The sequence below is a fragment of the Pipra filicauda genome, unplaced genomic scaffold (genome assembly GCF_003945595.2).
Source record: "Pipra filicauda isolate LSUMZ 115617 unplaced genomic scaffold, ASM394559v2 scaffold114_size2234877_pilon, whole genome shotgun sequence".
NCBI lineage: Eukaryota > Metazoa > Chordata > Aves > Passeriformes > Pipridae > Pipra > Pipra filicauda.
In genome coordinates, this window is record NW_024103596.1 from 696,815 (window position 1) to 712,629 (window position 15,815).

Here is a 15,815-nt window from a genome sequence, read left to right on the forward strand (position 1 = left end):
CCACTGTTCTGAAATTCTGGAACAAAATTGTGCTTGATTTGCTGATATCGATGTTGTGTTGCAATGTGGAGAGGGAGCAAAGTGCTTCAGGTCAGGAGGCTCCTGAGCCGTGATTCCAGCCCACCACTCAGTGTCCTGCTTTGACCACATTAGTGGTAACCTCCTTATGGGGGATTTTTCTCCCCAGGCCAGCTTTCCCTCCCTAAACCAGATACAATACCTGGGTTAAATTACACAGGGAAAATAACCTCACATAACCTTTAACTGAAGGTTAAAGGCTAGAGCTGATAAGAGGTATTACAGGTCGTTGCTGTACAGCATTAAATGTGGGATGCAGATTATTTGCCATAAGACATCTCTTTGCATAAATATAAATATGGCTCAGGATCCCCACTGCATTTATGGAAGGTCCAGTCTCCTTCCTCTAAAGTTTTCTGTCTGAACCGTCTGTAAAGGATGAAAAAAGTCCAATCCTTTTTTATATTAGTGTTGAATCACTGAGATGCAGGAAGACTTTTCAGATGTGAGGGAGGAAAATGGAATGAGGAGCATTCTGCTGCTTTTGTGTGAGGTTTTGTCTTTAAGTAGGTCAAATCAACGAATTGGTGTGTAATAGCTGGTTCCAGGTTCTCCAGAAAACATTTTGAAGATGCCAGAAGGAAGCAGAGTGGGTCTGTCTAAATAAACATCATGGGGAGTGCTGCAGGGCTTCTTTTACATTTTATTTGAATCCCTTGAGGTGGTCCCTTACTAAGTCATTTGTTTTAAATGGTTAAAATAAGAAAACTAACTTTAGCCTATATGCCTGAAAGACCTGGTTAATATGCAAAAAAATGCACATCGTTGTAGTAGATTTTAGTGTCCTGTGAACTCTCCCTTTGACAAGGGAAATCAGCTGCCCTCTATGAGACATCAGCAGTGCTCACAACTCCTACGTTCTCTTTTCCCAGAAGTCTCTTGAGGCAAAAAACCCCAAACCCAAAAGAAGCTCCCAGTTGCCCATGTCTACACCCAGGTGTGCAGAAAGGTTCAGGCTGAAAATAACTAAAATTGTGCAGTAGCGACAGGCCGTGCAGTGATGAGTGAGCATTTAAAACACCACGTGAGAGCTTTGTGGGGCTTATTCTTATTATTCTTTGTTTTTCCTTCATTCCTTCTCATCATAAACTGCACCACACACAAAGGGAGTCATCTCATCACCTGGTCTGTTTTTGTGGCTCGTTGCCTCCACAGAAACACTTCTCTACCTTTGCCCTTCCCGTACCTCCCTCCTTGGCAGGAGAAAGCAAAAGAGTCTTGCTCTTCTGAAACAAATAAATGTCAGCTGGCTGATGCCTTCTTGGCAAGGGTGGGGGTACAGCTGTCTGTGAACCTTTGGTGCTGGTGCTTTTGCCAAAGCTCTGTTCACTGCTTGTGCCACACACATCTTTAGCTTTGACCCCAAGTGCACCGGTACATTTTTTTGTGCACCCAAAATGTGTGCAGGAACCCAGCAGCGTTTGCTTTTAAATTGGTTTGCTATTTTTTTTTTTTTGCACAGCTACCTTGGGCCAAGGTCCTTTTTAAATTCAGGATGCTTTCCCTTTCTTCTTATTCCTTCACTGTTGCAAAAAAATAAAGAATGAAGAGGGAACAGCCCAGTCTGGATGCCTGGTGTTGAAGAGGCTGTGAGATGGAGATTAGGGGTTGGTGAGAGCAAGCACAGCAGAGAAGAGAACAGGGGAGGGGTACAGAGCTGGGTAAGAAAAGGACCATGCATAAATTAAGAAGAAAAACTGCAGATTTTTTTTTTTCTCCCACAAATAATTAACTTTTCTGCTGTTCTCCACTTTCTGCTTTCTAAACCTCTCATGAAAGCCTCTCCATGCTTTGGGGAGAAGTGTCACTTGAGAGTCTTCTCAGAACTTGGCAGCGATGTAATAGGGGCATGTAATCTTTTATAATCCTCTCTACAGGTTTGTAATAACCATTTCTGTTTTGAGATTCCAAAGTGTTTTGTAGGCCAAGTGGGAATTTAACTGTGAGAGGAAAATGTACTTAATATTCAGGAGCAAAGATGAGTGGTCCTGGGCAGGGAACGAGACCCGAATGAGAAGGAAGGCAAACCTCCTTAGCATTGTAGGAAGGGTCACAGCAATGGCTTCGAGCAACTGCAGGTTATTTGAAATCTTAGGTATCCTGGGAACCAAATTGTTTTCTTACAGGGATGGCAGCTTCTGCTGGGGTGATGTCATGAGATTTATGAGGCCGCACAATGAGCCACTTGTTTGCAGGCGCTCAGGGGGCTGGGCCGAGCACAGAGCACACCTGCCTGCTCTGTACGGTCCCCACCTTGATTGGGCTGTGTTTGCTGGTCCCACTTGTTGAGCCACAGGTGATTGCATGACTGGGAGCTGCTGGCACCCATCCATTTGAGAAGGTGCTGATGTCTCCTGACAGGCACATCCCTCACGCTGCCTCTCTGAACCTGGCAGGGTACAAGGCCATGGAGACAGGGACGTGTCTCTGAGGGAAGTGAGGATCAGTTACCCTTTGGAAGTTTAGCAATCGGCTCTGCAGCGCTTAAGAAGCTTAGAGGAGCTCAGCAGTGTTCAAGCTAATTGGTAGCTTTAAACTGCTATTAAGGGCTCCCACACCTTTTGCTCAAAGAAGCTGCACCACGACAGCGAGCGGGTGCAACTTTCTGCTTTCCAGTCAGAACTACCAGGCCAATTGGAGCTTTATGCCTAATTTTTGCTTCACCTGTTAGGTCCTTAGCTCTCGTTTTTTTTCAGACTTTGCAAGAGAGCTCGGGAGTGTTGGCACGCTCAGCATCTGCTCGCTAAACTAGTCGTAAGATTTTAAGACTTGCGGTTTCTCTTTTGGAATGACTCCACGGTTTTTCCTTTTGAAAACAGGATCCCGGTGAAACTGCTCACATGGCTGTGACCTAAATGAATTTGTGCTCTCGAGCTTCTGCAGAGCGTTTGGGTACCGGGGAGCACTGAGCCCTTTTAGCGAATGTCAGGGGCCGAGGGTGGCAAACGTGTTGGCGCAGGCCTTGGGGAAGGTTTGGGTTTGGAACTGTGTGTGTTACAGGGACATCTTGGCTGATCTCTGCCGTGGTCTCAGCCTTGGTGTGAAAACTCCTGAGCTGTAGATGGGCTCAGTGGTGACGTTGCAAGAACAGGGCAGATGTATTGACTCGGGACCAAGGGAAGTTGGCAGAGCTGCCTGGGAGCTCAGCTGGGGGAGTGAGCCGGCTGTACCTCGCTCACTGCCGGCGGCTCCTGTACAAACAAGTCACATCTCTCCTAGGGAAGGATGTGAAGGGGTGGGAATGATGTCAGCAAGGAGAGGAGAGAGGCAGCAAGAGCTCATCCTGCTGGGAGATGCCAGGTTTGTTGAACAGTAGCACTCTGTGTTTTGTCTCCTGCTGGTTGCAAAGGAGACAGCCCTTGGCTGCTATTAGGTATTCACTTATCTGATGGCTTATTCCTTCCCACGTAAAAATTGCTCCTGACATATTTCCCTAATGCAGAAAATCTGTGGGAAATTTAAGAATCTGGCTGGTAGCTGTGATAGTGGACAAAATGTTGGTGCTCATTGAGCTTTAAAGGTTCATTTTTCTTTCTTACTGTTGAGGTGAGACTGCTGCACGTGAGAAATTCAGAGCAGTGAGGCTCTCTTCTCCCATCCTATCACAGATCTTGGCAAAGCTTTCCAGCAGCTGGTGGGGAAAAGCTGTGCCCTGAGCTGTTGGCAGAAGAGATGCACAGTCCTCATTCAGAGGAGGGGGAAAATCCTCAAAACCTTACCCGTAAGCAGTGAACAGCAGATACCTTCAGACTGCCCTGCTCTAAATTTTAAGAGATTCCTTCTCCCAGAGCTGGCAGACTGTAGGGAAATGGAAGCACACACAGCAAGCACAGAAATTGCCACAGTGATATTTCTTTGAGGGTACAGGGCACGAAAATGCACCTGACTGAACTTTATTGTTTTAATCTGTCTGTAGCTCATGAGATTCTTCAGTGGAAGAGTGGAAAACCAGTCTTGAGGCTGTGTCTGATCACTGCCACTCAATAAAAGAGCAGTGGAAAGTTAATAGCTTAGATTGGCAAGATTGGCCTGTACCAGAAAAATTAAAGATCTCGTGAGGAATGTGTGTTGCAATGCCAAATACGTTGGAATCTGAGAAAGTCATGGCACTGGTCATGGCTTCTGCCAGCTTCTTAAATGCCCTTTTCACCTGCTTAAACCTTTTCTGGCTTTGTTCTGTGCAGAACGGATTTTCCAGGTAGCGTTTTGGCTGTAACCAGTTGGCGTGAGAGCTTTGGGGAATCTCTGAAACCTGATGGTTTGACTTAAGCTTTCTGTGCCTCCTACCCACGATATTAGATGTCCGTGTGAGAATTTGGTTATCATTGCACGCAGCTGCTGGAGGAGAGCAACTGGATTCAGCTGAACTGAGGGCTGGTCGCTGCCTGCGTACTGAACTTTGTTGAGTGTGGATATTAAATGTAGCGGGAAGAATTCACACCAGATACTTACCTCTGTAATAACATCCTATATGAATAGCGTGCCTCTCATCCCAAAGAATCTGCTCGTGCTTTCTACGCTCAAAATACCACCTGCTTCACCACAGAGATCTGTTGCTGACCACGAAAATGTAGGTAACTCTTCACTGAAATGGTGCTGTGCCACAGAGTGATTTAGAGGGGCAAGTGAGCGCTGCCCTATCCCACAGCAGCTATGAGAAGCTTCCTAGGAAACCTGCAGTCACTGCCCACTTTGTGGTTTGAAACAAAATGGGCAAGATTAATGGTTCTGTTTCTAATGTGTGCTCGTTATATCTCTGAGTGCACTGTGTTTCAAAGAAGAATTAATCAACCTTGAGAGCATCGTGTTTTCTCTGTAGCATGGGAGTCTCTGTGTTGCCACACACAGTATGTGCTGAATTTTCCTTGTATTATACCATTAGTCATGAGCCTTGTGTGTTCTGTGTGGGGCATTGTGGTGTTTGTTTGGACAAACTTGGAGGAGGAATGTCCTTTCCTCTTCCAAGTGAATTTGTGCACCACGATAGGTTTTTCTTTGAACAGCTGTTTTCTGTAGTGTCTGCCTGCACTGCTCTGATCCTGCTCGGATCAGAGACCATTGCATATGGCTGGGAGTTGGTCTCAGAAATAAGAAATGTAAACAAAATCTATATATATTGGCATGAGAAAAAGTGGAAGTTGTCTTGATTGTGCTTTTCCTAACAGACCCTTGGTGGGTGACCTCTGTTGTCATCTGCTCTGTGTCAGTGTTGAGATTGTCCCTCTTTCAGCTGGGCCAGGATTCCTCCGACGCCTGTATTCTCTTCTCTTCTACATCCAGACCCCGCAGATCTTCATCTGAGCATCAGCAGCTGTCTGAAATAGCTGCACATGCACACACAGCTGTGTGTCACAGAACTGCTGTTGCTGTTTATTTTCTCTCTCATTAGTGACTTCTTTCGTGGAAATCCTGCCTTGGTACCAGATGCAGGTTTGGGGGAAGGAAACATGTCAAGACGGGGTTTATTTCCCTTTCTGCCATATCTTTCCCTTGAATCCCTTCATGAGCTTTTAGAGGTGGTGTAAGTTTAGTGAAAGGACTCATAATTGCTATTTATCTTTGAAGCTTTGTGTCAGTAGTAAGGCTTGTTTCAGCTTCTGCTCAACTTGCTTGATAAAGGTTCAAAGTGATGATTATTCGAACTGGACTGCATGGTCATGCACAGCTGGGTAGGCTGGGGTTCTGACAAGCTCTCAGATGACAGCACTCACCTAAAACACTTCCCTCTGAGTCCTGTCTCTATGGTGAGTACATAAAACACCATGGAAACACTGACATTGGGTAAGTAGACCTGTTGTCAGAAGGTGTTAGGGCTCCTACTTATCTCTCTCGGGGGGGAAAAAAATTCCTCCAGTCATACAAACTTGGCCACTCCGTTAGTTACTCAGCTGCTTGGCAGCTCCTTGTTGGAAATACTAGGAACAGAATACGGACCCTAATAAAGTTGAGGAAAATTTGGCAAGTACTTCAGTGAGCCCTTGATTTCACCATAGGAAGAGTGTGGTTCAAAAAAAAAAAGCTCTGAGACGTGCCAGGGGTGCTGTTGTCACCACTGGGATGGAGGGTTATTTCTGTGTTTTTATTGATGGCAAGTAGAGTGCTTTTTGGCAAAGAGGCTGAAAGCATGAATTTACCTTTAATGTAGTTTTGTTGGCCCGATTTCTGGTAATTCTGTCCTTTTCACTAGCTCTGAGGAGAGAATATGCAGCTCTTCAGGTTGTAGAAGAGCAGCTGGGGACTAAATGACACTGGAACGGCCGTCATCTCTTGGAAGTAATTTTCCGATTCTGCATTTGGAATTTTAAGGAAAAATAATTGTTGCGTGCTTGCAATGGAAGTTTCAGAAGTGTTCCCATCTGATAGCACTGTACTGCTCCCTAAATACTCCTAAAGTGCCGTCAGTTGTCATGAAATGTCCTACCCTGTCTGTGGGGATTGGCTTGGCACTGGCTCCTGCTTTCCATGTTCCCTCGCCCTGCACCACTCAACACTTCTGTTGTTGCGTGATTGTGGCATCGCTGTCCCTCTATTCCACAACACCCCCCCCCCGTTTTTAAAAAAAAAAGTTCTGTGCTTAAAAAATAATGAGGTATAAATTGTCATCTAGATGAAAAAAAGGGAGCTTTGTGGATATTTATAACATGGCTAATGGCATTTCAGAGCCCCGAGGAAAAACAACGTGGTTTCCAGTCTTCAGCGGTGTCAGACGTTCCTCTCAGTTCTGTAGGGAGGTACCAAGAAGGGGATTTTTTTCCAAGCTGTTACTTAACTGATATTAGCATCTGAAGGCACATAAGGCCTGACCTTTAATCCTGTGTGTAGACTGGCTGATCTGCTTACTTGAATGCCTCATTGTAATGCTGCAGAATGGAGAGGATTGCATCAGACCCCAGAGAAATCTTCTGCCACCAGAACTTGCCTATTGAGGTGTGTGGCTGCCTGAGCCCATCCCAGTAACATCTGCAAACTCAGAGCTTTCAGATGCACCTCCCTGATTTCTCCTCCAGCTCCTGTCCAAAACTGCATTCATCAGTGAGTGATCACTCATCTCCAAAGCTCAAGCCTTGCTGTATGAGCTGATAGGTAGTAGCCCCACAGTGAGAAAGGACAGCCCTGACTCGTGGTCTCTCTCAAAAGCTGGAGTGCTCCTAGTTACATGTGGAACTTTTTGCCACTCACTTCCATAGTGGTGGTGAATTAGTTTTGTGGGGCCTTAGTGGAAGAGGTCGGTGGGTTTTATTACATTCACGTGAAAAGCTGGAGCCAAGAATGTAAAATGAAAACTGAAGATGAAGAGTCCCGGAAAGCAGAACAGGGTTTGTGAGGCGACCAAGTGTAAATGTGATACTGTGCAAAGTCCCAAAGAGTCTGCTGTCTAAACTGGTAACGTGCTTCAGAATACATTTCGAAGTCACAGCTGTTGCAAGAGGCTCCAAAGATATCAGCCATGCAGGAGGGTGAGCTGAGAAATAATTCAAATAGGTGGGACTGACGCACCAAAGCTCCGCTGCCGTCCTTGTTGCAGTGAGCTTTCTTGGAACACGCATCCAGCATCCGTGGGGTTTGCAGTGTGTGCTTGCAGCACCAGCTTTGGGCAGAGGGCTGAAGTTATAGGACCTGAGACATCAGAAAACCAGCTTGCTACTGCTCTTCGCTGAAGAGAGCACTTGGTCAGGCTTGCAGAGGTGGTGGGGCTGTGTCCCGACATGTGTTCAAAAGGATACCGATACCAACACAAAATGTTAATGCTGTGGAGTTCTCTAGTGGTGATTGACAGCTCCAGACACTGGGATGGCACGTCAGTCTGCCAGCAGCCTGTGGAAAGCTGTTCTGACGTAGCCAACCCACTTGGCAACAGAGCCGTGGCTGGCCCGCGGTGCCTGATGACTCAGTTCAGTCCTGGAGTTGTTATTGCAGTGGAAGAAGTCGTTCTGTTCTTTAATTCCTTTGTGCAGCCCATGGATCAGTTGGATGGTATCCTGCCAAGGCCTCTAGTTAGTAGAAATTAGAACACGAAAATCTTTTGGGGCTGGGCAAGTCGTGACTGTAGATTCTGCGTTGGAGCTGATGGTCCAGAAGGGAGGGGTTTTTTTTTTTTGCCGTAAAAAAGTCTACCAGCAGCTCAAAATAGAGTTTACTTGGTTATTGCTCAGCACAGCAGCTGGAGGCACTCTCGCTGCCAGCCCACCCACACGAGCAGGACAGGGCACGCACGCCTTCAGCCTTTTTTTCCCCGTGGTGATTTATCATGTGCTTTCAGTACCCAGGAGACGAGATCCCCAGAGCTCTCATGTTCCCATTTCTGTTGCACACTTGTGCCCGTGGCTTTCTCCTTCTCCCTGATCTTGCCTCTACCAGCCCATTGCTGGTACATTTGTTGTGCCCAGGCAGGGCTCTTCGGGAAACCAAGGTCTAAGCAGGAACAGAGGTGGTTTTATTCTGCATCTGGTTTGGTTTTTGGTTCAACACCACGTAAAGGTGAGATGTAGTTGTGCCAAAAATCTCTCTGGAGGGTTCACATCAGTAAGATGGACAAATATATAACTTGTGGGAGAGAGAGTCTCTGTTGCTCCAGGAGTTTACACAAAAGCACTTTTGCTTCACAGAGGTTGTGGTGGTTTCCCTTAATCGTATTTACACCTAAACAGAGGTTTGGGCAATTTTGAGAGACACAGCATTGCTCATCACAACTGCAAACCGAGTTGTGTTGGGCAGGTAACAGTGTGGAGCCTGATTCTGCATCTCAGCTTCTTCCCTGAATTATTGCACCTGAAATAAAGGGAGCAAAGGTGCAGTTTTTTATCATTCAGAGCAGTAGGAGCCGTGCAGCCCTCTTCTTTTTCTTGCTTAAAGGTATCAAGTTGGCTGTTTCAAGCATTTTTCTGAATGATCACAAAAATCCTAGTGCAACAGTAGGTTGAACGAGGCACCGAAAGCCATATTCCAAGTTAATTCCCTGGCTCTGGAAGCTGACACATTCCTTTCAATCTGGGGGCAAAATTGTGGGAGAAGAGCACGAAGGATGTTGCATCTCTTATTAGTGATGGGGTGGGATCTGGCCCACGCAGGGTCTGCAAGGAGTCAAGTGAGTTGGAGGGGTTCCTTACTCCGGGTTTAGCGCTGGCATTGGGGCTGGCTCTCCCTGGAAGGTGCTGGGTGTTTGTGAAGTGAGTTGGAGGGGTTCCTTACTCCGGGTTTAGCGCTGGCATTGGGGCTGGCTCTCCCTGGAAGGTGCTGGGTGTTTGAGGATTCGCTGGCCTCTAGTGGTGACGCTGGAGAGAGGATACGAGAAGCAGCACGTTTAGCTCTGTGCACGTTGGCGTGTGCGCGAAAAGGAAGGTAATGTTGCAAAAAGTTTTGGTTTTGAACACTCAGTTTTGCTCCTGAAATAGCTAAAGGAGGTCCTGGGCTCCTGTGCAGGAAGCCCCTTGATTTTTGTGGTGTCTGTTTTAGACCCCTTAGAGGTATTCCAGGAGGGACTGCAGGAATCCACAGTGAGAACGGCTGATTTTTAGATCAGTGCAAGCAGAATTGTGTAGAACTAGAGGGCAAGATAAAAATGAAACTTAATCTTACAAAGCAACCAAGACTTAAGCTCAGAGCTTTAGAAAGAGATGAATCATAGAATTATAGAAAGGCTTTGGTTGGAAGGGACCTTAAAGCTCATCTCATTCAAAGCCTCCTGCCATGGACAGGGACACCTTCCACTAGACCAGGGTGCTCCAACTTGGTCTCGGACACTTCCAGGGATGGGGCAACCACAGCTTCTCTGGGCAACCTGTACCAGGGCCTCACCACCCTCTGACTTGAAACCGATTGTACAAAATGTCTTGGAAGTGTTTTCTAAGTCGATATGTCACATACGTTATCATTCATACAGCATTTTGGCTCCTGTGAAGAGGTTCTGTAAGTTGGCTGCACACCTGAATTCCTAGGGGCAGCTTTCTCTGCTCCCAGTTGTACCTTCCTGTCCCGTGGCTTCCTCTGCTTTTGGGCAGAGCTGCTTGGCAGTGAAGTCTGTCTGCTGCACTTGTTCCCGTGCTTTGCTTTCCCAGCCTTGGAGGAAACTTGTCAGCGGCGAGAGGCACCGTGTCATAGGCAGCTCGGGCCTGAGAGTCTTACAGGAAATTGATTTTAAAATAAACTGTGAAAGATCATCACTGGGAGCCAAACAAGTTGGATTATGTTTTGGTTTGGTGTCTTGGCGTTTTTTTGGGGTTGTGTTTGTTTGTTCGTTTCGGGTTGTTTGTTTGTTATAGTTTTTGTCGCTGTAGTGGCAGTGGCTAAATAAAAATACACAATTTAATTGAGTAGATTCCCCACCAAAAGATGCTGGTAAGCCCTTCTCAATTAAATGCCCATCCCCTTGAATTTTTCCTTCCATTCTTCAAGCCTGCCTTCCTTGATCCCCATCTTCCTTCCTATATCTCTCTATCCTTAGACACAAATAATCCACTTTATTAAGATTTAGAGTACGTGCAAGGCTGTACCCCTTTGAACGACAGTTCTGAGGAGGGAATGGAGAGAAGATTAAGTTTTCATAAGCGCTCTTGGTCTTTTGTTTTCATTATATTTCAGCCTTTGACAAAGACATTTATGTTCATCTCGGGTATTGCCATTTTTGTAAGGCATGCTGTAGATAAATAAGTATTCATAGTGCACCTTAGGTAGTGTTCCACATGGGTGCCTCCCAGGATTCCCATTTTGCCTCATTAAAATGCTGAAACAAGTGCAGAGTGCAGTTTTGGTTCTCCTCTGGCTGCAGAACAGCAAGAGCAGAGGAGCTGATTAATGACACGTGCTAACGACTCCGGCGTTGTGGTTTTCTGTTTGCAGATGTGAAAGGACCACCTACACACAGGCTGTCCTGTGGCCAGTCCCCCTACACTGACATGACAACATGGGAGAGGAAGTACTGCATCCTGACGGACAGCCAGCTGGTGCTGCTCAACAGGGAGAAGGAGGTGAGAGGAGCTCACGCTGGCTTTTTTCAGAGACAGCTTTTCTTTTCATCTCCCCCTTAGTTCATTCATGAATCTATTGAAATATGTGCAGGGGAGAAAAAGGGAACTGAAGAAGAAATTTTTTACTGTGTGGGTGGTGAGCCCTGGCACAGGTTGCCCGGGGAGGTTGGTGATGCCCCATCCCTGTCAGTGTTCAAAGCCAGGTTGGATAAGGCCTTGAGCAACCTGGTCTGATGGGAGGTGTCCCTGAACATGGCAGGGGGATTGGAACTAGGTCATCTTTAAGGCCCACTCCAACTCCTTAATATCCTATGATTCCATGAAAAGGAGAGCTGAGCTGTCCTTTGTGTGGATGGTGTGGGGCTCAGTTACAATCCCGCTGGCCCAGATGCCGGGTGCATGGAAGAGGTGTCAGCAAACTGTGTGCAAAGGCCCTCCTGGAGTTTTACAGCCTGTCTTTAAGTCTGCCATTACGTCTTCCTATGTTATTGCTGCTTTTAGTGGTGGTTAAAGCCACCACAGCTATGTAAACCTGCCTCCTTACATCACTGCAGGCACAAAGGTAGGGGAAAAGTGAAAGCTTTTTATATACCTGTAAATTTTAGTCTAATACCATAGTTTCTTGTGTTTGGAGATGACGTGAATTTTTGTGTTTCTTCTTGATTCTGTTGAAGCTTGAGACCTGTTTTTGGTGTAGCAATAAATATTACTCAGCTGTTCTCAGGGTTATTTACAATTTATTTTACAATGAAATATTGCCTTTCATGGGGAGAGTAGGAGGAAATGGTTTAGAGGAGGACTTGATTTATTGGAAGGGAACAACATCAATGCTAATGTGTGGGAGAGGTGATCAAATGCAGTGAAAATGGAAGGCCCATTTAATGATATTTGCTTACTGTGTAATTCTTCTTCTAGTCTGACAGGACTGTCACCTAAGGAATTAAAGTATATACTGAGGGAACTTAAGGAGATGTGAGAATCATTCCTAAAACTGTGCTGTAGAGGCACAGCTGGGCCAAAAGGATGCATCTCATTAAAGAAATGTAATTGAGAAAAACACTGGCTCCTATCACAAATAATTAACTGGAGGTGGTAATCATGCACTTAGGGGTTCTTAATTTCTCCTGCCACAAACAGTGAAAAGCATTTTGCTGGGAGTAAGATGAGTCTTTGCTTAGATCCTGAGGAATAAATGTGGGAAGTCTGATACAGCACTGGTGTGTTAAGGCCTTATATACTATGTTTAAATACCACTCTGCTTTTTGTCAGAAGCTGAGGAAATTCAGTATCAGGCTACAGAGAGCCTGAGGTCTAAGTGCAGCAGTAACCCCAAGAAGTCAAGCAGTAGTGAAAAATCTTTGCAGTGTGCTCTCAAAGGAGGCTTCCTGCCCTGTGACAGTGAGAAATAGCTTGTTTTGGGAAATGCTGCATGCAGATGGGCCAGGCAGACATGCCTTTGGTGCAGGTGTGACTCCACATGCTGATAATGTGATTTGTTTCAGGAGCTTGTAGCTGGAGTCAGATTTGCCATTCTGATTTTCAAGTAATTTGTAACTACTGTGAAGTGAAAGGAAAAAGGGAACTCCTTGCAGTCAGGTGTGCTCTGTAGGAAAATGAGGGGTTGGTTTGGTCTGGCTTGTGAGTCTGTACACAGGGCAGTGTACAGACAGCCCCTTACAGAAACACACAGTGTGTACAAGTGCTAGTTAAGAGAGACACAGACCTGATACTCTGGATTTACACCACCTTCTAGTTTTTCTGCAGTAGAAATATCCCTTTGCAGCCTTCGTGAGGAAGGGAAGGGGAGGCAGCACAGTTAAATTTTTCTTGGCAAGTCATTCAGAGTTGGAAGAGGCTCCATGAAATGTGATCTAGAAGTGAGAGTGCACAAAGGCCTAAGGCAGCAGTGGGGAGAGATGCTTGTTAAGAGCATAATGATGGAAAAGTATGTAGGAGGGGAATCATAAAAAGCCCCTGGGTGGGACCACAGGTACAGGGAGCCTAAGGAACAGACCAGCTGAATGAGGAAGAGGGAGGTTACTTAAAGAAGAGAATTGAAGATTGTTTTTAGAGAAAAATTATTGTAAAGGTGATGCTGGAGGAGGTGTTTTGTTAAAACAAGGTGATAGGCAAGAGGAGCTGGAGAGGTTCCTGCTCTGAACATGATAATTGCTGATAGAGTGAGTTGGTCAGGATTTCTTTGGACTGCTAAAGAGGATCTTGGAGTCAATGTGAGGGACAGAATGCTGCCCATCAGTGGGCTGGGAAGAAGGAATTGATGTGACCAGCAGGGTGCCCTTGCAGCCCAGAGGGAGCACGTGGATCACTGCAAGGCTGACATAGAGGTGAAAGTCTGAAGCATCTCATTGTACTCTCTGTGCATCTGCTTTGTTACTTCATGGAATAAAAATCTAAGAAGTTTGGCCAGAGTGAAACTGGAAGGGAACAGAAATGTTTAAAGTTTATAGTACTTTGTAAAATCACTCTGCAAATCTGTGTGTCCAAGTCAGAAAGTAGGAAAACAGATGCAGAATGCAAACAGGTGAATGAAGGAGGTCTTAATGGTTTCAGGTGTAATGCTAAGTTTGGTTTCTTGCACTTAATGCTGCTAAAATACAGCATTATGAATTGCACAGATTTTTAAGAGGAAATAGTAAAGAACAGTACAGAAAGAAACAATGTAGTAAAGAAAACTCTTCTCTCATAGTATCCCACTGCTATGGATTTTTTGTCAAGGCAGTTTGAATGGAGTATGTACAAGAGAGATTTTGTGCTGTTCAAGAACAAGAGTAGGCTGGAAATCAGAGACATTTTGAAGTACAGCTTGATCCAAAAATATCTGTAATTACTTAGACAGAAACAGTCTGGCAGTATCACCTTGTGCAGCGTAGGAAAATATTAATTACTTGACACCTTGTCAACTTCATAAAATGATTGTAGGTGAGACTGAAGAATGAAAATTATTAATGAAAGGAAGAGATCAATGCCCAAAATGTAAGAACAAAGAAAATGAATCCTAGTAGGAACATGAGACACTATTTAGCAAATAAGGAGTCCTGAATGACAAGAGATCTGCAATTACTACAACACATCCTGGTGGGATAATATTTAACATCATCTTCCAAGACAAGGAGAACAGGTCTAAGGTTGATGCATGTACAAGTCAGGTATTTCTAACACAAGGAAGATTTCCCCCTGTCAGGAAGGTGTAGATGTTTTCATACTGTCTGAAACCTGTTCCACCTGGGGAGGGAGCTGTGAGGGCAAGTAGAAGTGTCTGCAAAATCAGTGCCATTTAAACAGGGATTGGGGATGAGTTAGTGTTCATGAAGAGTGGTTTCAGACAGACAACACTGTGCACAGCACTTCTATGAGGAATGTGACAAATGGCTGCTTTTTAGGTAGTCTTTGTCAGTAACTTGGCTGTGGGTCCTGCAGGGTGTTGTCGTCGTGTGTTCAGTTGGAAATGAAGATGAACAACACTTTCCACTGCGTTAGACTCTTCCCTTTTCCTCCCTGCACCCAAACCTTGTGTTTCTTCTTGGATTTAGGGGTGATTTTAATCAGGGGCAAAGGACAGCAAAGACCTACATTCGCTGTGGCATGATCTGCTGCTTACTGGTGGTGACAGGGGCCAGCAGCAGGATGACTGGGATGGATTTTCCTACTCTTCCACCTCCTGTGGCTGACAACAGTAGTGGTATGTCAGCAGTGATCCCAAGGGAAAACAGCAAGAGCAAACACTGATGTGTGGGGCCCCCAGGGGATGCTCTTCAGAAATGCCCACTGCCATTCTGTCCCAACTTGTCACGTTGGGACCTCGCAGCAAATACGTTTTACCTGTAAACAGGAGTTTCTCAAACCCGAACCCAGTCATAAGAAAAGATTTGCTTCAATTCCCAAACAAATTTAATCATTTATTTTCCAAAAGCCCAGAGACATGGTTGCTATCAACGTTTTTAAAGTGGATTTCTACGTCAAAAGTTTAGCCAGCTTCTGACTTTCTGGAGGAAGGTAAAAATTAAAATGAGTTATTTAACTGTTTTGCTGATGTGATTCCTAACTTCCTGACTATTAGTTCAGAAAAGTCTGCAAGTTCTCAAGTTTTTGTCTTGAACCACTCTTTCAGATCTTGCAAATTGTTATCTGCAATGAAGAAACTTGTCTCCCTACTTTTTTTTTGAAGAGACTATCTCAGCTTGCCTTTAAGAGGCATTAAGTGCTTGTAAAGCTCTTACTCCTATTTCTTCTGAAATCTCCTTGTCATCAAATTACTAAAAATCCCCAATACAGGCTTTTTATACTTAAAAAAGCATGTTCAGTGTCAGGTGAGCTGGGATGCTGTCCAAGGGCTTAGAGTCCAAGCTCTGAACCCATCGTTGATAAATTGTGGAATTTGTGAGGGAAACATAACCTGTGATGAAAATCGTTAAGATTAGCAAAATAATCAGTATTTGGACCGTCCTTATGTACCTTTTTGTCCCAGAGTTACCCTGCTCAGAGTCCAGCCCTGAACCAGCAGCTTGAACATGTCAGCTCAGGGTCAGACAATTCCCAGGTTGGTGAGCAAAGAACAGGATAACAAAGCTGGATGGGTTAAAAAAAGACCCTGCTGAAAGGCTGAATCACCGTTGGAGTCCTGACTCTGCAGGACTGTGTCCTTCCCTTTGATCCTTTGCCGAATTTGCTGCACTGTCAGGGGCTAGAGGAGTGTTGGGAAGGTTGCAGATGGCTGGCTTAGTCTTTAAGTGCTATTCATTTGTGCACTTCCTT

General features: G+C 45.3%; 1 protein-coding gene across 1 annotated transcript in view; it reads left to right on the forward strand.

Annotated features, from left to right (window-relative positions):
* Window positions 1-15,815, forward strand: part of RASAL2 (RAS protein activator like 2) — a 163,989-nt gene that overhangs the window by 71,625 nt on the left and 76,549 nt on the right. Inside the window, exon 2 of the mRNA XM_039384023.1 lies at window positions 10,915-11,042. Coding sequence (XP_039239957.1) covers window positions 10,915-11,042 — 128 coding nt within the window. The remainder of the gene's footprint in view (window positions 1-10,914; window positions 11,043-15,815) is intronic.